Source organism: Mastigoproctus giganteus, chromosome 3, assembly GCF_048544385.1.
Source record: "Mastigoproctus giganteus isolate SK-2022 chromosome 3, ASM4854438v1, whole genome shotgun sequence".
In the NCBI taxonomy this organism is placed as follows: Eukaryota; Metazoa; Arthropoda; class Arachnida; order Uropygi; family Thelyphonidae; genus Mastigoproctus; species Mastigoproctus giganteus.
The window spans coordinates 221,815,587-221,841,010 of record NC_143577.1 but is presented as its reverse complement, the minus strand read 5'-3'; the positions used below and the strand labels follow the sequence as shown (position 1 = coordinate 221,841,010).

The following is a 25,424-nucleotide window of genomic DNA, read 5'->3' as shown; positions in this document are numbered from 1 at the left end:
ATCAAAAATGTAATATATATGTTCCGGAAAAGGAATACATTGTAGAAGTCTACGTTTATCGTGTTTATGATTGTATATATTCTAATGTAGGTATTTATGGTTTACCAGTCTTCCCCAACCTAAGAACCCTCGTGGGTAGCACAGTTGGTAGGATCGCCATCCTCTCCACACTGGGTGGAAAAGCCTAAGTTCGAGTCCAGTCGATGACGGTAGTATTTTTGTGGGCCTTTTTCACAACGTGGCTCAGTTAGTCGGTCTTAGGCATGGTTTTTTTTTTTCTCCTGGAAACTCGGGTTTTTTCCTCCAGCAAACAGAAAATCTACCTCAGAAGGCACGCAATTTACAGACAATATACACGGAACAATATGGCCTTAGTCGCTGATGCTCCTAAAATCCTACTACAACAACAACTCAGCTTAAGTTGTTACCAGCTGACTGCAATTTCAAACGCGAAGAAGCCACTATACTATAGGAATCCAAAGACGTACAGCTATATGGAAATAACTTATCGTTCATCACTACATTGAATGTAAGCCGATTTGAATCTTTATTGCACTGTTTCAAGAATTGAATTTTCTATTTATACAGGGTCGGGCAAAAACAATTACCTATTTTAAAACAGCTCCATTTCGTAGCGGTTGCGATGGGGCCGCTGTGGTCACGTTCTGGAGCAGAATACACGAAAGCATTCATAAAATGAAGTGGTGGTAGAATAAATATCCTGCATTTACGCGTCACTTCAACATCGGAAGGAGTGGTAGTGTTCCACACTGCAAGACCATAGCACGTTGGATTTACAAATTTCGACCAGCGCTTATAAAAGATGTGAAACTCCCAGGCCAGGTTTTTGTAAACTGCTTTGCAGTTTACAAAAAAGCGATAAACGTAAAGATAAGAAATTACATTTGTAATTGGGTTCTTAGTTTTCTCTCTGATCGCTCAATGCAGGTGATCTTGGCACTCTATCTTCTAATTTCTCCACCACTGTTTGTGTACTCTTTTACTTTTGTATATTAATGACCTTCTTCCACTGACTGATCCTGTCCGTAATTTGGCTGATGAGAACACTTACATTCCACCCTCCAGTTTGAGAAACTTTGCTCTCTGCATAAAAGCATCAACTTCTCCAATATCTGTATTAGGGGTTACCCCGACTTCTAATCTCTCTCTTTGCATAAGCACATGGTAAATATTGCTTCGTCTGCATAAAATATTTGTTTTCTCTACTCTCTTGGTGTTACTTTCTTTTGAACAACTACTCACTCTGTACAAAGCTCAAATTCGCTCCGCCATGGAATATTGTTCTCATATCTGGGGCGGTGGCACCCAAAACCTCTCTGAAACTTCTACATTCTATTTAAAAGAAGGTAGTCAGATTAATTATTGCCCCGTTTCTTGGGTCTCTCTCTTATAGATGTTCAGTTTATAGTGCATGCCTTTTCTGAGTACTATTTTTCTGAATTATCGTCTGTAATTTCCCCACTCTCAAACCAGTCTGAACACTGCGACAACCAATCAGCATCCATTCACTTTCTAATTCCAAACTCACAGAACCAACTTTTTCTCTTCCTCATTTATCACTTCAGTTTCTGTTTTCTGGAGCAATTTTCCTTCACCTGTCCAGTAGAACCCGGATAAGAAATTCCCGCATAAGAAGTTTCCCCCTGTACTAGGTTTGGTTTCTTGATTCCCAATTTCAACGCTATATATTGTAATGTATTATTTTCCCGCTTGAGAAGTTTCCCGAGTAAAAAGGTTTCCCGCATAAAAAGTACGTGACAAAGAATACACGGTGTATATCACCACTGGGTGGTGGTATCCGCCGAGAATCTATTGGTGAAGTGTTGCCTATTCGAGAATCCACTGTTGAAGGTAACTCAATCAATGTCAGGGCAACTCGTTGTGAAGGCATTCACAATATGAGATATAACAAAAACGATGCCATTTAACATACTTCGATGATTTACTACGAACTAAAATAATGTTTATACTGAAACCTTTTTAGTATAAACATTTTGATATAATGGAAGTGACATTGCAATTGCTTTCATCGATATCCATAATTGGATACGTCGACCACGTTGAGAGTGAAGTTCTGATGGTTATGAACAGTTCTGAACTTAGTGGATTGTTGCTCTGTCTTATTGTAATTGTGACATTTTAAGGTATGTCGAAACTCCAAAGGAGCTCATTCTTCCAACTTGGTAGTGAGTTTAATGAACAGAATGTTAAGCAATTAGAAATTCTCAGTTTAAAAATGTTTCCCATAGGCAGAGTAAAATATTTATAAATTCTGAAATAGTACTTAAAAATGATCTTTAACTTATGTATCTTTTCATTTGTATTTGTATAGTTAGTATTTCATATCCTTAGGTCATTTTTCCTTCTAAGAAGTTTTCCTTCGTAAGAAGTTCTAAACCTACACGCCCTTAGAAAACTTCTTATCTGGGTTCTACTGCATTTCCCGAATATTACAATCTATAGAAATTCAAAACTAATGCAAAAAAAAAAAACAGATCTTCTGTCTTCTCAGCCTGCAATCCGTGTACGATACTAAATATTGTAAATTCTAATATCTTTCGTGTTTAAGCTTTAAAAAAAAAAAAAAAAAAATCATAGGAGAATCTCCGTCGAAAATAATTGACGTGTGATAGTGAATGATCACTACCTTAAACGAGTAGTTTCTCGAGAGATGTGAGCAGGGACTCGCTCTTTTTGATTATTAATTTATTCCTCAATGAAACAGGTTTTTTTTTTTTTTGGTTTTTCTAAAATCTATACTAGCGAAGCAATTGTTAGGACCTTAGACATGGCCATCACGTCGCCAGTACTTTTATGATAAGTGTTCATCATTAGACATGATTTAATCGGTCATACTCAACTTTAGCAGCCTATGGAGTCTGCATGCCACTAATAGGAAACTAGACTCAATATTTTGCTTTTGCCCCTGGCCTGGTAACTATTTGTACCCTGACTCTAGCTGTATCTGTAACCAATTCATGATTACAGCTTACAAATCTATTGCAAATAAGTTAATCAATTGAATCATCCAATAGTTCCGGTTCCCATTAGCACAGTGGTTACGATCAGAGTTCTTCTACTCCGTGTGGAACTGGCCGAGTTATTCGACCTCAGGCGAATATTGTGTGGTTGTTTTTATTATCCAGAAACTCGTGTTTTTCTTCCTGCAAGCTATCCGAAGAAAATACGTTATTACTGACATAACATACCGAACACCTTAGTTGCTTTTGCACTCAATACACCAATAATTTAGCTTATTTGGCTTGCTCACAATGATACAGCTGCCAGATATAATGCCCAGTAATTAATAATCGCTTTGAATTCTCCTAGCAATTAAAGTAATTTTATATCCTCTTGATAGAAACAAAATGTTAAGCAGAAGGAGGAAACGTGTTACTGAAGCATAAACATCCCACAGTCATTAAGTGCATCTCCACCTGATCCCCACATCTCGTAGTTGAAAATTAGAGGCGGTAACCTCTGGAGAAAATTCTTCTCTTCCCCTTGTTACTTCTGGGAATACCAGTCCTTTACAAGTGTGACCTACTCAGAAACACCCACCTCGACGCAACGCGAGGGAGTGGGAACAAAAAAGGGTGATAATTATGGCAATGATGAGAGTTCGTGGGGGTGCTTAACGGTACACCGACCCAGCACTTAGGAAGCCATAAAAAAAGGAAGAAACGTAAGTTTGCCATCAACACAGTTTAAGCCATTGAAAAGAAACTGAACACGTTCCTCTTATCTACGTGTGATCTAAGTTGAAGTCAAGTGTCTTTCTTTTTTTTTTTTAATCACTCACGGATAACACGTTGCTATGAAACCGCACGTGGAAGAGATAAACATTTAACGTGAATTTAATTTAAAAGATTTTAAAAGCTAAGAAAGGTGCCATCTGTTTGGTAGATTTGATTTTGTACGTATTGAAATATGTATGCAGTACTATTTTCCAACTACAATATAACGTTGAATTTTAAATAGTAATATAAAAAAAATACTATCATGGTATTTAAAATCTCAAGATTTAAAATCATTACGGATTTTTATGGATAAATTTAATGCAACACGGATAAAATAGTTGAGTTTAGTATATCATTTATTTCCTTCATAAGAGGATTAAAAAAAAATTCTGTGGGGGACGAATACAGTGGTATCGATTCTAGAAAAAATTGTCAAGTGAGTCTTAAGGTACAGTACTATTTATATAAAGGCAAGTATACAGTGCATTGGTTGAAGGTATAATCAGCACGCGTATTGAACTATACATGAACACTGTACCATAATTGAAAACAATTTGTAATACGTAATATAATTTTATAAAGCGATCGATATGAATGTCTCCAATATCAATATGGCATTCCATATTGAATGACAACCCCCTGGAAACATCAGCACTGAAATAACTGTATATTAGCCACATTAAGTAAAACAGGATTTACAATAAAATCCACTCAATTCAATACACTCATTGGCCAAAAATTAAAAACCTTTTGCAATTCGCGTGCAGATAATTAAACGATAATTTATATTCAAATATAAAATCACAAGTTTCTTGATATCAGATAAACATTGTACACTTTCCTGGGATTTTTAGTCGATTCGGTCATAGGGAATTCAAATGATCTTTCTGATTTTCAGGATGGTGTTATCAGTGGGCCATGTTTAGCCAGGGCCATGATTGAGAAAACAAAGAAATCACTGGAGTGTCGAAAGCAACCATCTGAAAGGTATACAATGAGTGGAAGACGAAAGGAAAATGTAGTTCTAAAATGAATGAGACCGCAGGAATTTATAGGGAATTGTGCGTCAGAATGGAAGGTACGTGTGCAGTGAATGACTGAAAAATCCAATTTAGGCCAAGAAAGATCCATTTCCAACCGAACTATGCGGTGGAAGTTGATGAAACTGCGATTTGGCTGTCGTGTGTCTGTACGAAAGCCACTTCTTTCTTTAAAAAATCAAAAGATTCGATTAGAGAGGTGCCGCCAACGCCAAGACTGGATCGTGAAAATCGGAAATATATCATGTGGTCGGATGAGTCTTGATTTACACTTGTTTTGCACCAGTAGTACGGTAAAATTATGGCGTGAACCTCGTAAACTCATGTATCCAGACTGTCTCATGTCCACCATTCAAGAAGCTGCAGGTGGTATCATGGTATGGTATTTTCTTTTGGTGAGAACTGGGTCGGCAAATGACCCTATACACTAGGAAATCGACCCTATGCACATAGAGAAACATTCCGTGATTCAACATAAATAAACCTTGGACACTTTAAGGGCACATAAAACGAGTCGAAAACTTAAAAGAAAAATAGAAGGTTGTGTTGCCTCCAATGAATATCTTTCCGTCATATCGGACCAACTCCGCCCTGCAAAGAGAGAGAGAGAGGAAAATAAATTTTATTGCAACCTATGAAAAAGATGGTTACAGAGAACTTAACGTTGCAACCGACCCGTCACGGCACGCAGGCCAATGATTAATAATGTCAAGACATACAAAGAGAAATAAACAAAAAAAAAGCTGAGACCAACTGATGTCATTGCATGGAAAGCACCTTCTTTCTATATCTTTTATCACATGCGAATTTGTTAATATCAGCATCAAGTTTGTAGACCTGGGAGAGGATCTGGGTAAAAGCTTCGCTTTTACCCGAATTGAGATGTGTTCTTTCAAGATGACAACGACCCACAGTGCAAAAATTATATCCTTCATAGTTAGAGAAACATTCCTCAGATTTCCAATATCCTCCTCGGCCACTTGATTTTTCAGATCTGAATCCAATTGAGAATGTCTGGGAAAGGAGTATTTCAACTTCACAATTATGTACCGACCACAATACAAAAGCTGACAAGTATCCTGATGTTAGAATAGTGAAATCGGAAACTAGACTTTCTCAGACACCTAGTGAACGCCTTCCCACGAAGTGCACATGCTTACTAGTTATTGGATAAAGGTTTCTAATTTTTTGACCGGTGAATTTGTACATATCTGTACAAATATGACAGTAATCATTATCTCAAGTCAATAACAGTTAAGGGTTTAAAAAACAAACTATTTACCATATATTGAAGAGCATCTGCAGGCACACATAGTACAGACTCCATTTAAAGATATATAATTACAATATACACTGAGTGGTCACTGAATTATGACCACCCCTATGAAAACTGAATGCTACCTGTTGACCAGGTAACGTAGAGTGGCGCAGTTAGTCGACCTACGTAGCATAGATAAGGTGTCAGTGGTTCAATAAGCAGTAAAATTCCGAGCATGATGGGTAAAAGGAATGATTTATCTGACTTTGATAAAGGACAGATTGTGGGAGCTCGACGAGCTGGCGCCTCGATTTCCCAAACGGCTGAACTGGTGGGGTGTTCGAGAGCCGCCGTAGTTAAAGTGTGCTAGTTAAAGTGTTCTTGTCAAAATGGTCAAACAACGACCCGACAGCAAACTGCAAAGATCAAGGAAAAGCAACTGTACACATACATTAATTTTAAGTATCACCGCTGGCTGCACAGTGATGGATCAAGAATTGCTCTCAACGGATCCACATTGCTCTCCCAATGTAGATCCGTCCCTGCAACAGCACAATTTCCCCTCGTATCGTCTTACGAAAAAAGAAATTACAAAATTTTTAGGCTTGTGGCATTTTATTCTAAAGGTGAGATAACAGGTGAGCCATGATCTGCATAATGATCGAACAAAAATTTCATTTGAAACGAGTAATAAGGTTTGAGAATTAGTTAAAATTTCACTTGAAATTGTCATTCATAATCAATTTGTCTGCATACAATTTCACTTTAAAAATATTATATAAAAATAAATTTATATTTAAAATTTTAAATTTTTGTACAATTTTTTGATTAATACAAAGTACATAGATTCAAACCGCAAAGTTGTTGGTAAATGTGGGGGGGGGGGGAAACGTTAGTTATTAATAGTATTTATTTATTTTTCTAAATACACTAATACTATTCTTAGTATTAACAATTCAGTTGAATACATCCTAAAATTTTCAACGGTAAAATTCTATCTTCTTATATTTCTTTCTTCAAGAATCTTTTATTACGATTCTCCTTTGAAGTTCAGATGTGTTTTAATACAGTTCAAAAGGAGGTTCGTTTCCCCAGATAAATAAAAAAGAGAGAGAAAGAGAGAGAAGCAGCTGCCTTAAGATAGTTACTCGTATTTATTTTGGAAAACCTATTTTCCGAAAGAAGATAGCAACATGGTCTAGTGACATATTTTGGTCTTTTACTGTTTTTTGTCACGTGCCTCTCCTAACATCCCCGTAGGTTTTCTCAGCACGTGAGCAGTATTTGGTAATCGAAGAGGCAATCTGCCAGTACATCTGCTACATTTGAAAGTATATTTAGTCTGCCAGGAAGTCGAACACGTGTGTTGGTGTCAAGAGATCAAAAGTTGGCGAAGAAAGATGAAGTGATACAAGGCCAGGGAGGGGCACCCAGACAACAGAATATCGCAGAGACAAACACCACCCTCTGCAACTATCAATGGTATGTCAGTTTAAGGTAATCCTCTTTCCTTTCTGCTACGATGGGTGACTTAAAATTGTGCAGAAATGCAACTGCTAAAATTAACCTTCGTGTGAATGGTATATGGCACATAAACTTAGGGAAACTGCTTAAAGAAAATTTCTGCTTAATAATAGACCAGTTTATGAATTCGGTAAAGTATTGATATAATTCGAACTTCAATTGTACAGTGGAATATACTCTTCGATAGTTTCAAGATGATTGTAGCATCTTTTGCTAGCAGGGAAAAGGAGGTAGATGCGATTGATGTTTTTGGGTTTTACATATACTAATCTGATAAAAATAAAGAACCAGCTGTTATGGTCTTTATCGTGTGTTGTGTCTGTACGGGGGCGTGTTTGTATTCATGGGCTGGTTTGCAAATACCCGAAATAACTGAAGAGCTGAAGGCGTATTTCTTTTTTGGAGGAAAGGAATTCTTTGGAGAGGTACTGCATTCGTATTACTCACACACAAAACACAGTTAGTTCGACAATAGAGTAGAATAATGTAACGAACCTTCCATTTTCAACTCTGAACTGAGATCTGATCGCGTACCTTTTATTCCGGCTCTCAGTTGTTCAGAAAACAACAGCTGAGGACTAGAACAAAACGACCTGGGTTTAACTGCAGCCTTATAGGAGGAATGGAGAAGATTCCTTTTTCCATACGCCAAAAACTTTTTAAAAGTGGCCCCCAGAGGATTATTGATATCAGAAAAGGCCACTGGTGAGAGGGCAGATATTCCGTATTAAGAATTTATTTTTATAACCTCTTTAGGATGTTTTGTCAAGTGGTACAGTGAAAAAAAAAGTGCAAAAATAGAAGCTAGCTAGATTCGTCCAATAGGACCGAAGGATGTCGCGAATATTTATATTATCTTTGTAAGAATCCAATATGGACCAAAACCCTTCCAAACAGATACGAACACATTTTCCTTCCAAAGGTGTTGCTAAATCGCATTATGAAGACAATAGTCGATAACAAAAAGGTCGATTGGGGTCCTCATATAGAAAATGGATGATCAAGTTCTTTTTCTCTCTATCTTAATTATGTTTTTGTTTCTCTACTATCATTTGATCAGTATTTACGCGAAATCAGACTTTTATAGTTTCTCATAGGTTTGTTTCCAGAAGTATCTTCCTTTGTCCAGATCTCCTTGCCTAACGAAATAAAGATATAATGGTCGTTAGTGATGTCAGTCGCAACCATTGTTTATTATATATATATATTTTTTGTTTTGTATTCCAGAGCCATGTCTGTACTCTTGAGTTCACTCGCCTTCATCCTAATAGCATGCTTCGGCTGTCCAGGAAGAGCTTCCATTATAACCATGGACGATGGGGGATACAGGGGAGTACTGATAGCCATTCGAAATACCATCCCTGAAGATGAAGCATTAATTTATAACATTAAGGTAAGTCAAGTCAGTATAAGCTTATTCAAAATGAAATATAACTGACAAAAAGTACGTTTCATAGTCTAGGTCAAGTTGATGGCCATTTAATCATTACTGAAAATGAAAATTACATTAACCATTACTGCTTTCATTACTGAAAATTCGTGTAAGCAGAGATCATCTGTACTGATTCCACTCAAAATCTAAATAATCCAAGTTATTTTTGTACACAGGAACGTCGAGAGAGATGAGGTAGACGGGTCAGTTAAATATAATAATATTTATATTATAATCATAAATATAATTATATTATAAATACTAGTTTTCTGCGAGTGTAAATTTGAAAATTGCAAACCAATGACGTAATTTGTTACGAGAGATATAAAATAAGCTTGGTACAGTTCTTAATGGAAGACTGAAATTGTAACATGGTGGAACTTAAGTGTTTCCAAAACAGTAACATGATAAAGGTTAAATATTGTGCAGTTTTTCTCTGGATTCATAGCTGGTGGGAGATTCGGTCTGAGAGAAAGAAAGAAAAAAAAAAGCCAAGCCACCTGTCTTCTATCATTCCTACTTAACAGTATTAACTAAAGCTACTGCAGTTGCGAACTTTTTTTCTTAGTTCAAAACATTCTCAGTGTGTACATTCTGTAGAATGAAAAAGTTCCTTCCACTGCGTTTGTCCGTGATATTATTTGCAATGAGAATTCCTTAAGTTCCTTCTTGTTTAGTACTGAGTTCATTTAATATCCACGTTTGTTATTCTTTTTTTAATTTTCGGTTTATGTTTTCCAAAACTGTCCAAAAATGAATTAAGACCGACATGACCCGAAACTTACAAACGCTGAAATCACCTCCCACTACCATCTTGAATTTCTACCCTTATTCTTGACAGCTGTTAAGATATCCATCACCGCCTGCAATAACGACCCTATGCACTAGGAAATCACGTGATTCAACATAAATAAACCTTGGACACTTTAAGGGCACTTAAAACGAGTCGAAAACTTAAAAGAAAATTTCCTTTAAACTCGGCAATTAAGATTGGCGGTGAAACCTCAAAGAATATATTTAGAAATGATGCCTCAGAGAGAAAGAGAGACAAAATAGACAAAAAATAGTGTTTTTAAAACTCGTGTAGCTTTAAGAAAAGCCCATTGTCCCGGTTTAATATTTGAAAATGCAGTTCGATTTCATCAAACGCGATTTATTTTAAATTATAAATAAATATATATATATATTTTTTTTGTGATAGCTCGTGCTGGCTCGAGGGCTCCATCTTGAAATAATACGTACCCTTGTCCGCTACTACAGAGCCACAGCCTGCATTTATATCATCACATAAAAGCCTATCTTCTCCAAATTTTTACATCTACAGCTTTTCGCACCATCAATCCTCAGTTCCACTTCTTTGATCTTTCTTGAATCTTAAGTTTAAACTAATCTTGTAGAAATTATCCTCTCTTCTCTTCAAATCGAAGTAGTTACCAAAGTGCTTTCCACACCGTCCATGCCGTCTGGAAAAGGTCTGAGTTCTAATGTCACTTCGACGGGAGGAATTTTAGCAGCTTTGTTCACAATGTGACCAAGTTAATGGATCTCCTGTGTGGGCTGCATGGTTCTATTTCCCTAGAAACTCAGGTTTTTCATCTAAACGATAGGCAAACCGACCGAAGTAACACTCTATTACAGATACAAATATACTGTTGCCTCATAGCCTTTGTTGTTTTAGCGCTTCACCCACCAACCAACTGCCACCTCAAAGATCTTAGCGATTCTGCTTAAAATTAAATATGGAAATAGAGACAATACGCTAGCAAACCGCCGACCGGGCTAGCCGAGTGGGTAAAGTGCCTGCCTGGAAACCCCCAAGGGTCGCGGGTTCGAATCCCGCCTCGGGCTTGGATCAGAGTAGAAAATGTAAAAACTTTGGGAGGTGCATTATGGCCACAGAAGCCGATGCACCAACAACTACCAAAAAAAAAAAAAGCTAGCAAACTCAAACACAATAGGATATAGCTTGGAATCACTTTGATTACTATTATCTGTAGCAATCGAAATTGGTCCATTTTTCAAAACCATCATTACCTCTTCTTTTCCTATCTTTGCAATTTCACTATTTCACTATGAAGAAACGTATTTCTGAATAATGTATTTGCATGATCAACACAACTCAGAAGAAGAGCATGCTCTGTGATAACCGATGCAAATAAACAAATAGCACATACACACACTGGCTAAAAAAACATGAACATTTATTCAGTATCGAATCGGGCAGACATTGTTTCGAATAACAGCAAGTGTGCGGAGTAACATGGATTCTCTAAGTTGTTTTAACGCGTTTTGGTCTAATTGTAACCATTCTTCTAGCAAAATATCGCGTGGCTGTGACAAAGTTGAAGGACGGGGACTTCGTTGCCGAGCAGCTCTCTCCAGCATATCTCGCACATTCTCAATAGGATTAGGACCAGACAAATGTGGGGGGCCAAAGAAGATGGTGGAAATCCATGTCATGTTCTCCAAACCATTCTTGCACGATTGTGGCACGATGCGCTGTTGCATTGTCATTCATAAATTGGCAATCACCTTCGGAAAGTGTAACATTGCAGAGTGCAGTAGATCCGATACAAAATTCAGGTACTCCTGGATGACGTTCGACCTTCCACCGGTATCAACAGACCCATTCTGCGCCAACAAAACATTCCCCATACCATGATACCACCTCCAAATGCTTGGATTGTCTTAGCAAGGCAAGCGGGTCCATCGCTTCGTGAGATTCTCGTCACTCTCTCTCTATTATCAGTGCAAAACAAAGCTTTTCATGATTCGTCTGACCAAATGACTTTCTTTAATTGTTCCACTGTCCAATCACAACGTTCCCGGCACCACTGCAGAGGATTTTTTTCTTTTTTTTTTTTTTTTTTTTTTCTCTCTAAACAAGTGTCTTCCGAGTAGGCAGGCGACTGCCAATGCCCAATTTCTTCAATTCCCTGTGCATAGTACACGTTGAAAGGGCAGTTCTAGGCTTGGTGAAAGTCAGACGTTATTTGCTGCACACTGGATGGCCTCTTTTTCCGTACAGTTCTCCTTAGAATACGATGGCTTCGCGCTTGTATTATTTTTCTGCCACAAATACGCCTTTGAGAGACTATAGAACCGCTTGCTTTCCAGTCATCAAAAACCTTTGGGATGGATGCTTTTGAGAAATCAGTTATGTCTTTCGTTTCTTGAATCGTGGCTCTTACTAAATATGCATTCACCATAAGACCTTTTTCAAAATCTAATAGATCAAGCGGTTTTCTCATTCTAGCTTCAGATTACTGCAATCGAACAGCCTGTGCAGTCTTTATACTCGAGGCAACAGTCATTACTCCAACGTCACAGTTTTCTTTGCATCTCTTCTGTCTGTGACAGTCTTAATACAAAGGTACTTTTATTTTTTTTTTTTTTTTTTGGCCAGCGTATGTATGACATCACAATCACCATGAAACGATGAAACGGAACGTCTGTTTTGCATTTCTTTCTATGCACTGCACTATTATTAGATTTATTTGTTTGCAAATGTCTGACACCATCATATTTCCCACTCCTTGAAACTGAAAATTCATATCTGCATAAAGTACACAAGGCAAACATATTAATTTTTTCAGATTGTGTAATATACGAAAATTCTTGAGTATGTGTGTCTCCTGAAATTTTATGTTACAATTTTTTTCCCCATCTTACTGAAGGACATTCTAATTTGCAACACAAATACTTGTTATAATAGGGTTTTAGGAGCATCAGCGACTAAAACCCTACTGCCGTATATACTGTCTGTAAGTTGTGTGCGTTCTGTGGTCGATTTTCTGTTTGTTGGACCTAAAAACCATGAGGTTTTTAGGTCCAACCTAAAACCCGGGAGAAAAAACCATGCTGCCTTTACCTGGGACCAACTAACTCAGCCACGCTATGAAAAAGGCCCATAAAAATTCCTCACGTTATCGACAGGATTCAAACTCGGGTCTTTTCCACCCGGTGTGAGGAGTACGATGATTCTGCCAACTGTGCTACCCACGAAGGCAAATGGGAAGCATTCAGGGAAATAATAGTAGAAGCTGCTAGGTTTCTTATACCAACTAAGATATATTGTTGAAGAAAGACCTAAATAGGTATCATATGAACTGATTAAATCCGTGGAAGATAAGAAAAATACTTCAATGGATATAAATTATCACACGACATACAAGTCTACAGTAGATATAAACTAGTCTGCAATCAAGTCCCAAAGAAGTCAGGCAAGCAAAGACAGATTACGAGACGTGTCTGACAAAGAAGAGCAGAGGGCAGAAGAGCAGGAAGGGGATGAATCACATTTTTCCACTAAATATGAATCGTTTGTAGTAGTAGAGTTTTAGGAGCATCAGCGACTAAGGCTATATTGTCCCGTGTATACTGCTGTAAATTGCGTGTGTTCTGTTTGCTGGATGAAAAGTTTTTAGCCTGTTCATGAGTGACTGTTGACCGCATGTAAGTTTTTCTAAATTATATAGTTCTCAGTGTTTCTTGGACTTTTACTATTTTGTGCAAAATTCGCGGTTGGATTTCTGGTTAGTACGTTGCATATACAAATATATATATATTTTTTTTTTTTTTTGTTTGTTAGTTGTGTACGGGTTCAAAGACACCCGCTTCACTCTCCTTACACCAAGGCTTACTTGGATCCATCAAATATTCAACAGTCGCAGGTCTCAAAAGCCAAATATCTGGTCTACACTTTTGCGAATAACTATATCCTCGATAAACATACTCTGAGCTTTAAAAGTCAAACGACCAAATAGATTGGAATCTCCAGAAAAAACCCAAACGTTTTATATATCTGTCCAAGGTACTCATCCTTCCAATAATCGATTTATCTCTCTAATCTGGAACTTAACTCCCTCTTTAAGTTCAATAACCAGATCTAATCTATCCAAAGAAAGTTTATCCATTACTTTACTTGCTGGAACCCAATGTTTTGTTCCGAACACGTATTAAAACAACTCTGATGATGCAGACTAGTATAACTATAGATATCAAACTTCTCCACAAGATAGCCTCTGATCCTGAGTGTGCCAAGCTCATACTCACCAGATGTGAGCCCTTGGGGATATTACTCAACATAATATGAAGATTTTAGCTCAAAGGCTTCCAGTTGTTGTTGTTGGTTTTAGGAGCATTAGCGACTGAGGCCTTATTGCTCCCTGTATACTGCCTGTAAATTTCGCGTGTTCGGAGGTCGATTTTCTGTTTGCCGGATGAAAAGCCTGAGTTTCCGGAGAGAAAACCATGCTATCCTCGCCTGAGACTGTCAATGGTAGTACTTTAAAAACTTATTTTTTTAAATAACTCAAATCTCTATTCTGCATTGAAATTTTTATGTGGAAGTGATTAAAGTAAACACCATTAAAACGCTACCTCTTTGAAGTGTGCCTCATTGAGCGGGTCTGATTTGCCAATTGGCAACAAAAACATAAATTTAATATGGTAAGAAAAACACATTGGCAAGAAAAGGACTGAACTTTTCGTGAGGACACATTGTCGATTGCCATATGCTGCAATGAACGGATGGAATAAATGTTTTTAATATTAGGAAGAATCTTGGTGAACGCAGAGCTCATTTCGGATTGGTCGGTAGGGAACTTAATTTTCATAGATAGCTTATTAACTAAGTTTACTTTATTTCATCCCAGATATAAATACACTACTGAAGTTCAAAAAAGATATAGTAATAATTTCTTGAATTTAACTATCATAAAATAAGGCACTTCTTTAGGCACCCGTATTTACAGAAAGCCTATTCATTCTGGACAATTTTTGTATTATGCTTCTCATCATCCTTTGAGCGTTAAGAAGTCTGTCCTTTATTTAGGAAGGATGTAGATCTGCTGGAACGGGTGCAGTGAAGGGCAACGTGATTAGTGAAGGGAAAGAAAGGATGGTCTTACCAAGAAAGGCTTTAGTTCTGCAAATTGAAACGTCTGGAGATCTGAAGTGTTTAAGAGCTTGAATGGATTGAGTAAGCTCAATGCTGGTGGAATTCTTCCTCATGCTCAGACTACGCACATGAGAGGATATAAATTCAAATTGAGGAAGGATGGTTGCAGGACAAATGTGCGGAAATTTGCCTTCATTCAGTGGATGGTTGATCGTGGAACATACTTCCATGTGGTGTTGTGGAAAATTTCAAAAATATGTTCTCAAGTTATTCAGTAATATTGACTGGGCCCTCGCAACATCCATGATTACTTAGTTTTTCATTCTATGAAACAACCAAACTGACTAGAAAATACACGCAGCTTACAAAGGTAATACGCAGACACCTCATACGCCTTAGTTGCTTTGGCGCACGGTTACGTTACTTTAATCGCTATGTTTCTGGGACTCGGAAAAGATGCTCATTACCATGGATTATATTTTCGCATCAATAAAAAAAGCATACTTCTTCCACTTAGGAGTGTGTGACATTAAACATATAAACCGATCAGAAGATTATCAGCTAGAGCGGGATATGTGCCATAACAACAGCATAAACAGTATCAAGGAAATGTGGAACTGGATAATAAGTTGACAGGAATTTCCTGTGTCTAATCTGTTTATAAATCACATTCACCCACTGAGATAAAGTAATGTTACACACTCGTGGTGCCATGCTTACTAGCGACAACAGGACCGGTTCTTGTTGAGTCATGTACCTCCTACATATCCTTCCTACTTCTCACAGATTTCTTTCGAATAGTATGAAGCATCATTCAAAGGATAACTATGACTCAGTCAAGTTTCTCAATTTGCCTAGAATGAATTCATTATTGGAACACAAAAAAGTTGTCCTAACGTGTATTGATTTCTATTTTCTTGCATGATAAGTCTGATGATACATCTAAGACCATAAATAGGAGAGGAGTTGCCAAAGAATAGTGGAAAACATTTATGATAATATATGAATTTTCATTAATAAGATTCATTAATTAATTTCAAGTCATGCAACATTAAAAATAAGTCGACAAAATTCTACCAACATCAATATTAGACCATTCCAGTTCTGATCACAATATGATTTTAGCGACATTTGTAGGAAGAAAAGTTGTGGGAATTCTTATTAATTTGTCTTATATCCCTCAAAAAAAAAACGAATCTTATTCGCCTATGCTCATCTTCAACGTCTAGACATTAAGAATGCATTTTATTTTCGGATCATAATACAGTATAAGCCAAAAGAGTGGGTTTCCTGAACGCCTCCTACGCCAATGTCCTCGAATCCCTGCTGGAAAATATGTTTTGTTGGTCTTAGGAATGCAAAGGATTGAAGCAGAAACCCTGAATGAGAATAATGTGGTCCGACGAGTTCCGATCTGCGCGTTTCAGCACCAACAGAAAAGTCCACGTGTGGAAGAAACCACACGAGAAATTGGACCCATCCTGTTTTGAACCGACAATACAAAACAAGATAGAGGAGGTTTAATAGTGCGGGGCATGTTTTTATGGCAAACATTTGGTACTCAGATCCCACTGGGAGTCATCGTGAACGTTAGAACATATCTAAACGTGACAGAGGATAAGGAACAACCGGAAGTGTTGTACATTTACCCCTATGGACAGGAGTACTTTCAAGGTGATAATGCAACCATTCAAAGCATTAAATATGTGAAATAGTTTTAGAAGAAGGCTTCAAGCATTCTGCTCTACCGACCCACTTCGGATTTCAGTCCCATTGAGCATCTGTGGGATGAACTGGAAAGGGATGTTCGTCAGCATAATCCTTTGCTCAAGTCACTATAGTAAGTAACTGAAGACACATTTGTTATATGAATGATCCAATATTGTTCGTGTCACTTTTTACCACCTTGAATGCTCTATACATGTTGTAGCAGTAGTTCTGACAAATAACGGTACAACGCGCTATTTCCTCATGATTCTAATAAAGTGGTCAGGCGGTGTATGTGTGAACATTACATAAACGTAAATAAATTGTGCATTATTGATTTTTTTTTAAAAGTTATTCTATGTTTTTGGTTCATACTGTACATTCTAGTGAGTAGAAAACTGTATAGCACAGCTATCTTAATGTTTCCAGTAACGTCTAAAATCAGATTTCGCACATCTTCCAATGGAGAACAATGGAAAACAGAATCTCAAGGTCTGCTGGGCTTCCTTCTTCAATCTTACCTTTTTCAGACTTCTTAAGGAAGTTACCACACACTACACCGGACGGGACGTAACATATGGCAATGAACTTTCTTAGAAGTCATAACAGGGGAAGTTCAACTTCCCCTTTTAAAATCCGTAGGTGTTTTCGTTTCCTTAGACCTTCAAGAATAAGGAAATAAAAAAAGCCCACGTGCTTATTTTGAATTTTTATGTCTTTCTTATACGCTTCCTTAGTAATCAATAACATGAAAGAGAGGGTTCTTAATTACAATAGTTAATATTTCTCTTAAATAATTAATAGCAAAGTGAACGTACCGATTTTTAACATTCCAGCCTTGTATCTTCTTCTTTGGATTTTATTTGGAGTAATTTATTGATAACTATTCTCTTTTTTCTTTTCTTTTCTTTTTTTTTTTTTTTTTTTGTTAGTAGTATACTCTTTGGAATCTGCAACTACATTGCTTTACTATTACAGGCTATCAAACCGTTCTTCAGTTTGCGTTTCTACATGATATTAGCCTCGAGTTTTGTGCTTAAAGAGATATATCATTTAGAAAAGTCTCAAGCAGGATGATATTAACATAATCCGAAATTAAGTAATTTGTGCGCTTGCACAAGTAACTGAAGTAAATAAGAATATTTTAAGCATAATAATATCAGCTTTACCCAGTAGTGTAATGGATGCGACAGTTTCATATTTGTTTTCGCTGTTAGTAATAGTGGCATGTGATGTAAGAAAGCTAGCGTATGAGCTCATGTAGCATCAGCCAAAAAAAAAAAAAAAATTCACACAATCATTCCCCTGTAAAAGTTTGTCCAGTCCTCCTTGAATTTATTAAAGCTATCAACTTCCACAACGACAGATGGAAGTTTGTTCCAGCAATTAACCACCCGCTGGCTAAAGGCAAACTTCCGCACATTTATTCTACTACTGTCTTTCCTCAGTTTGAATCTATGCCCCCTCAGGTTCTTAATCTGAGCAAGAGGAAGAATCCCATCAGAATTCAGCGTGCTCAACCCATTCAAGGCCTTACACACCTCTATCAGATCACCTCGCGGGGGTGCCTAGTCTCCAGACACTGTAATTTGCAAAACTTAAGCCTTTCTTCGAAAGAGCACCCCTTTGTTCCATTCACTAATCTTGTTGCCCTTCTCTGTACTCGTTCCAGCAGCTCTATATCCTTCTTGAAATGAGGCCTCCAGACCTGTATACAGTACTCAAGGCGTGGCCTGACCATTGCCTTATACAAAGGAACAATCACCTCCTTTTCCCGGCTAGAAAGATTCCTATATATCATCGACAAAACCCCATGACCTGCCCTGGCAGCCTGTCTGCATTGCTCAAAGAACTTCATATCTGACTGCACAATTACTCCCAGATCTTTTTCATTTTCTACCACCTTAAGTATAGTACCACACAGTTGGTACTTTTCTCTCGAGTTACTTCTACCCGTATGCAGTACTTTACATTTGTCAAGGTTAAACTTCAGTTGCCACTTCTCAGCCCATCTCCCCAACTTTTCTAGATCCTGTTGCAGTAGTACACTGTCATTAACAACGCTGCCACCTTTGTATCATCTGCAAACTTCGACACTAAGCTGATATACCTTCATCAATATCATTGGTAAATATACAAAACAACAGTGGGCCCAACATTTTTGATATACGTGATCAAATTACAGACAAAATAAATAAATAAATCATAAATTATATATCATTTTAAAAGTACCAACCAGGATTCGAGTTTATGATATTTACCAAGATTTAATGAGTTAATTTTTAAATACGAAATTAAGAAATTTGTGTGCTTGCTCAAGTGATTGACATTGTTAATAAGAATATTTTAAGCATAATAACATCAAGAGATAAATACTGTATAATCCAGTGAAAAAACGCTTAATAACGAATAGCGTGAAGCTTTCAGGGTTAAATGGGCCCCTTCATCAACAAATTCTAACGGGATAAAGACGTTAGAGACAAAATTTAACAGATACAGAGTTATGCGTGCATGGTCAGGAGATTAAACTTTTAACTACTAGATTGCTGCTTTGTTGTTGCACGGACGTGGGTGAATCGTGGGCTCTTGCGCTTGCAATAAACACTTGTCTAATATGTGGGTTGGATAGCCACAATTGACTAAATCCGTTCTCACTCTGGAAATCTCTGTGCGCCTTGCTTCATCTGAGCTGGAATGACTCCAAGCACGGAAGAATAGGGTGCAGGCGGTGCTGTTGAGATGTCTAGGGGCCGTGGCCCGATCTATAGTTGGTAAACTGCCCGCACCAATTGGCTACGGTATACCGAGGTTTCTAGGTGTGGGCCCACACGTTTTACCAGGACATCTAAGAATGGAAGAGACTCGTCCACTTCTAACTCTAAAGTGAACTGGATGAACACTGACAACGAATTGAGGTACTCCAGTAATGTTGCTTCAGAACCACGTGGGATGACGTTGAAGATGTCATCGACGTATCTGCACCATGTTGTAGTAGATACAGACGGGTCCAGGAATATCTGTTCTTCCAATTCCTCCATGGCGATGTTGGCCACGACGGAGCTAACAGGAGCGCGAATGGCAGTATCGTGCACCTGCTTGTATAAGGAATCCCCGAAGGTAATGACGCTGCCTGATAAGCATAGGTTGAGGGCGGTACAGATGTCTTCTGTGGATAGTGATGTTCTGATCGGTAGATTTGAGTCATTCTCCAGAAGCCTCTTGATGCAGTTTACGGCCTGTTGGACTGGAATCCATTTAAACAGGGACACACTACATCGAATGACGCCATGATCTCGTTGTCAGATTGAGAGCTCTTTAAACTGTTTGAAAATATATGCTGGTAAATGGCAGGAGTATTAGTGCCATTGTTTTTTTTTTTTAAATAATCCATATTCAAGACAGTACTTTAAATGTTATTTGAATAAATACAATATATTGTTCTGAGAGAAAAGTAGATCACCCTCTATAATATATTTTATAAAAAGATTTATGAAATACATATTTTTCCTTCTGTTCTTCGTTTCAGGAACTCTTGACGAACGCTTCCAAATTTCTCCACGCTTCTAGTAAGGGTAAAGCCTATTTTAAAGATGTCACTATCGCTGTTCCACCTACGTGGACAACAAAACCTTATTTTGAAAAAGTATCGGGGAATTTCTTTTCTAAAGCCCATATTCGTATTGATGAACAAAATCCAGCTCATGGGAATGCCCCTTATACACTTCAACCCGGTGGGTGTGGAGAAGCTGGACAGTACATCCACTTGACACCTTGGTTTATTAAAGAATTGAGAGAAAAGACCACGGATACCTTTGGAGCTCCAGGTAAACTGAAAATAGAATTTAAAAGTAGTCGAAATACATTTTATTTTAAATTACTATTTTATTTGTTTTATTTAAAAATACATTTTATTTATATTTTTAAATTGGTGTTTTATTTTTTCAAGGCATTCGTAAGTCCGGATACCTTGGATACGTGCTCTTCAAGGCACGTATACGAGAAAATGTTGTTTCTGCGCATTCCTCACATTTTCCATTCATTCCTTTAACCAGCATATGACAATAAACATAATAACCAGTGCTTCTTCCACAATATGCTATAATAATAATGATCATAATAATAATAATAACAGTTGCTGGATTTCTGTTGGTTTGATTTTAATGAAATTTCATGAAAATCCCTCCACTGGGAATCGAGTTGTTACATGTGGACGGACGGACAGACATGGTGAAGACAATACGAGGAGTATGCATATATGTTAACGCGTCTGGTGAGATGCTAAGCGTTAAATTCAAGTTACATGATGACTGGCATAGCATTATAGCTCAAACTAGACAATGTGGTAACGCAAGTTTGATAAGTTATGGTTGTACAGTAAGTATTGGTATTGCGATGAATGTTCAAACTCTGTTATTTTTAGTATGCATAGTTTAATAAAGAGGCATAACTGCTCTATTATTGCTTATTCGTATATTCATTTCATTATTTCATGTGTGGTACGCAGAACGTCAACTGGTGCACGAGTGGGCCCATTTACGCTATGGTGTCTTTGACGAATATGGCGATCCTGGAGATCGAAGATTCCCAATGTTTTACCAAGAAAATGGAAGGGTGAGTATATGTACGGTACATTTGTGAAAGAGTAATTGAGGCGCATTATTGTTGATATGCTTACTTCCTTCTTTTTGTTTTCGTATTCGATACAGTGAGTAATCATTACAATATACACTGAGCTGACTTTACTTAGCAACACCTTCTTGAGGCAATCTTCTGTTCGTAATACAGCCCATGCACGTCTTGGCACGGACTGGACAAGGGGTTTCAGGGTCTTCTGTGGTAGTGCTACTCATGCGGCCCACAATGTGTCCAGTAATACTCGCACTTTTCCAGGTGGATAGTTGTAGCATGAAATGTCCTTTTCCAGTAGACTGCAAACATGCTCATTTGGGTTGAGATCGGCTCGGAGAACGGAGAATTCATTGTGATTTACTTGAAACCACTTAGCAACCTGTCTTGTTGATAGACGCTGGAGTTGTCAAGATACTGTCATCGTGAAGAGAGTGTACGTGATCGGCCACAACAGATTTGCATAAATGTATAATATACATGTCTACCTTTTTGTCCTCGTCGATCAAATACACCCTCTTCACGATGACAGTATTCAGATAACTCCTCCGGCGTCTATCAACAAGACGATGGAAACGTAGGTATTCTCAATGAGTTGTTGATTCATGGTAATCAGAAGACCCAGGACATGCCACGGAGCATCAAATGTGCATCCAGGTGCCACGGCCTCATGTTACTTTCTCCAAATGCAGATACGCCTATCACCATGATAGAGTTGGAAACGGAAATCATCAGAGCAGGCAACAGATTTCCACATATCGATAGCCTAGTGTTGGCGCTGACTTACCCATGCAAGGCAAATCCATTTTCATGTGTCTCGCATTGAGCATGGGTACCCCTGACATAGCCTATACGAGCTAATGTCCAGTGCATAGTCCATGTGGATGGTCTTGCTATTCTTACATTGTACCGGCTGGGGTTCTGTGCTGAGCGCTGCTGTGTTAGGAGACGAAACACACGATGCTGCTATTGAGTCAGTCACGGTAAAATCGTGACACCACAGAACTGGAGCACTTAGTCACGTTGGCTGTTGTCGAGGTACTGGCACCTGCACGGCTTTCCCCCACAATCATTCCACTTTTGAAGTGGATAGACCTCGACACCGACCCATCCTTCCTCGCAGACACTCAAAAACTGATTTCCACCTATGCGAACTGCAATCTTGTATCAGCCATTCCCGACTTTGAGCCTTCACTTGCGCAACAGACCACTCTATTCCCACACAAAGGGATGTTGCTACTGCAATGCAGGAATTAATTCTAAGGATTGCAGTCTAAATGCAAATAATGAAAATGAAACTTTAATGAAATTAATTTCCTTTCTGAATAAACCTATAAGTTATTGGTTATTTTACAGAAATTATGTATCCCAAAAACTCATGAAATCATTCTTTGCGCGGCATATTGCACCATTTCTTTATTTCTCTTTAGATCAGACCTACTAGTTGCATACGGGACATCAGAGGATGGATCGAATCGCGAGACGGTGGTCCATGCACAATTGTCGAAGGAGGATTTGTAAGCAGCGATTGCATTTTCATTCCTGATATGCATAGCGACGAAGCGAAGGCATCCATTATGTACATGCCCTTCATTCCCTCGGTAAGTTATCATTAGTATATTAAAATAAAATATTCGTTTAAATTTTATGTGCGATTATAATAGGAATTGTCATTTTTAATTAGACATTAATGCACTGTTACCAATCATTTTATGGCTAAAGTAGATCATCTACTAAATTCGATTTCAAGAACGCCATTTCCTTTTCTTTTTATATTTTAGAATTCAGCTTTTATTACGTTGGATCATTCCCTATCATGATAATATAAATAACGTTCAAGTCCCCAAATAGACTTGTCAAACTCCAACATAATATGAAAGTTGGTGTTTAAAAGACAATTAATCATCCAAATATCAGTGTCTTTTCCTGTGTTATGAGGATCTGTGTAAACTTAAAAAAAAAACAAAATGAAATTTTCACATCTGTTCAGTATGGACTCATTTTGGCCTTTACAAAACTGTATACCTTTTGAATACAGAGTGAAACGCATCAAGACAATTCCTCAAAAACGTCTTCAGATTCTCTATTGACTGATGAAGCTCTTGCACAAACCTGTGCTAATTATCTTTAAGAATCCTCACAAAAAATAAAAACTATATGTTAAATTCGAGAGTGCAGTGGCCATTCAATTGAACCTCGCCTTCCGATCTCTTGACCTGGGAACTTTTCTTCTAAGAATTTGCAGACAATTTTTGCATAGTGAGAGGTGGTGCTCCAACCAAGCATAAATAAAAAAAAGCCAGTGCTAAAGATTGAGTTTTGATTGCATTTAGTGAAATGGTTTTTGTCTTTCAGAAGCCTCAGGTATCTTTCTCCTATCATGGTTGCCTTAAAGAAAAAGGTCCAGGAACACCTCCTGTCTAAATTCCTGGATAGATTATCAAGTCAGGAGTTTAAATAAGAAATGGGAGTTGTTAAGAGAGTAATAAACACGGTTATGGCGATAGCAGCTCTATTTATGTTAAATTTGGCTTCATCAGTCCTCAAAACATTGTGAACGATATCTGGGGTTGTAACACCCATGATCAAAAACCGTTGGGTAAAATTCCAATCTTCTATCTGAGTCGTACTCCTTCAAACTTCATAGCAACATGAGAGGATAAACCTTATGTTAAATTTTCTTTAGCTACTGTTTAAGCTTGTTTTAGTATTAGTATCAGTATTAATATTAGTAATGGCCGCATGTGCAAGAAAGCCTATGGCTTATGCTGCACCAGCCAAAAAAAAAAAAAAAAAAAAAAAACGAATAAAACAATGATAAAAAAAAAACAACTAATAATTAATAAAAGAAAAGGAAATTAAACCTATCACCCTATGCGTTTCCCTCACCCGAAGGTACTATCCAGATAACTTTTGAATTTCCCCAAACTGTCAGCCTCTACCACCCATGTCGGCAACTTATTCCAGTATATTCCATTTATAACTCGCTGGCTAAAATAAAACTTCCTGCAGTCCAATCTAAATATCTTCCCCCGTAACTTGAATTTATGTCCCATAGTTCTAGCATCATTTATAATCTTGAAAATTTCGTCCTCATTCATTTTACTGATGCCTCTCAGAGCCTTAAACACCTCAATCAAATCTCCTCTAAGGTGTCTAGTTTCCAAACTCTGCAACCCACATATTCGAAGTCTTTCTTCATAAGGACGCCCTTTTGCCGATCTCGCCAGGCGAGTTACCCGTCTTTGTACCCTTTCAAGAAGCTCGATGTCTTTCTTTAGGTGCGGTTTCCATACTTGAACACAGTATTCCAAGTGAGCCAACCGGGCTAGCCGAGTGGGTAAAGTACCCGCCCGGCAACCCAAAGGTCGCGGGTTCGATTCCCGCCTCGGGCTTGGATCAAAGTACCGCAAAAACCTTGGGAGGTGCAATATGGCCACAGAAGCCGATGCGCCAACAACTACCAAATCAAAAAAAAAAAAAAAAAAATTCCAAGTGTGGTCCAACAAAAGCCTTATATAATGGGATTATCACGTCCCTATCTCTACTTGCAAAAGTTCGATAGATCATCAATAGGACACCATGGCCCTTCCTTTCAACCTATTTACAATGCTCAGAGAATTTCATGTCTGACCGTATCGTAACACCCAAGTCCCTTTCCTCCTGTACTGGGTTTAGTTGAACTCCACCAAGTGAATAAGTTATTTTGGGATTGCTGTTTCCCAGGTGTAATACCTTACACTTTGTTGGATTAAAGCATAGCTGCCATTTTTCTGACCATTCCTGAAGTCTATCTAGGTCTCTCTGAAGAAGCTCAGCTTGACAGTGATCATTAACTACTCTACCAATTTTAACATCAACTGCAAATTTAGACATCACGCCCTCTATCCCTTCATCAATGTCGTTTATGAAAATTAAAAACAACAGTGGTCCTAATACTGATCCTTGGGGAACCCCACTTCTTACATCAACCCAATCTGAGGAATAGCCATTTATTACAACCCTCTGCCTCCTGCCCTGAAGCCATCCTGATATCCATCTAAGGATTTTCCCAGTGATTCCAACCTGTTCCAGCTTATAAAGCAACCAACCGCTCATGTGGGACTGAGTCAAAAGCTTTGCTGAAATCTAAATAAACAATGTCGAAATTATTCCCTAAATCCAGCTCGTGAGT

The 25,424-nt window shown here is 37.9% G+C and overlaps 1 protein-coding gene across 1 annotated transcript in view; it reads left to right on the top strand.

Annotated features, from left to right (window-relative positions):
* Window positions 1-25,424, top strand: part of LOC150088767 (calcium-activated chloride channel regulator 1-like) — a 58,294-nt gene that overhangs the window by 6,904 nt on the left and 25,966 nt on the right. The window contains exons 2-5 of the mRNA XM_090369636.1: window positions 8,811-8,976; window positions 20,151-20,448; window positions 21,129-21,235; window positions 22,681-22,851. Of these exons, the coding sequence (XP_090225762.1) occupies window positions 8,815-8,976; window positions 20,151-20,448; window positions 21,129-21,235; window positions 22,681-22,851 (738 nt within the window). The 5' untranslated portion in view covers window positions 8,811-8,814. The remainder of the gene's footprint in view (window positions 1-8,810; window positions 8,977-20,150; window positions 20,449-21,128; window positions 21,236-22,680; window positions 22,852-25,424) is intronic.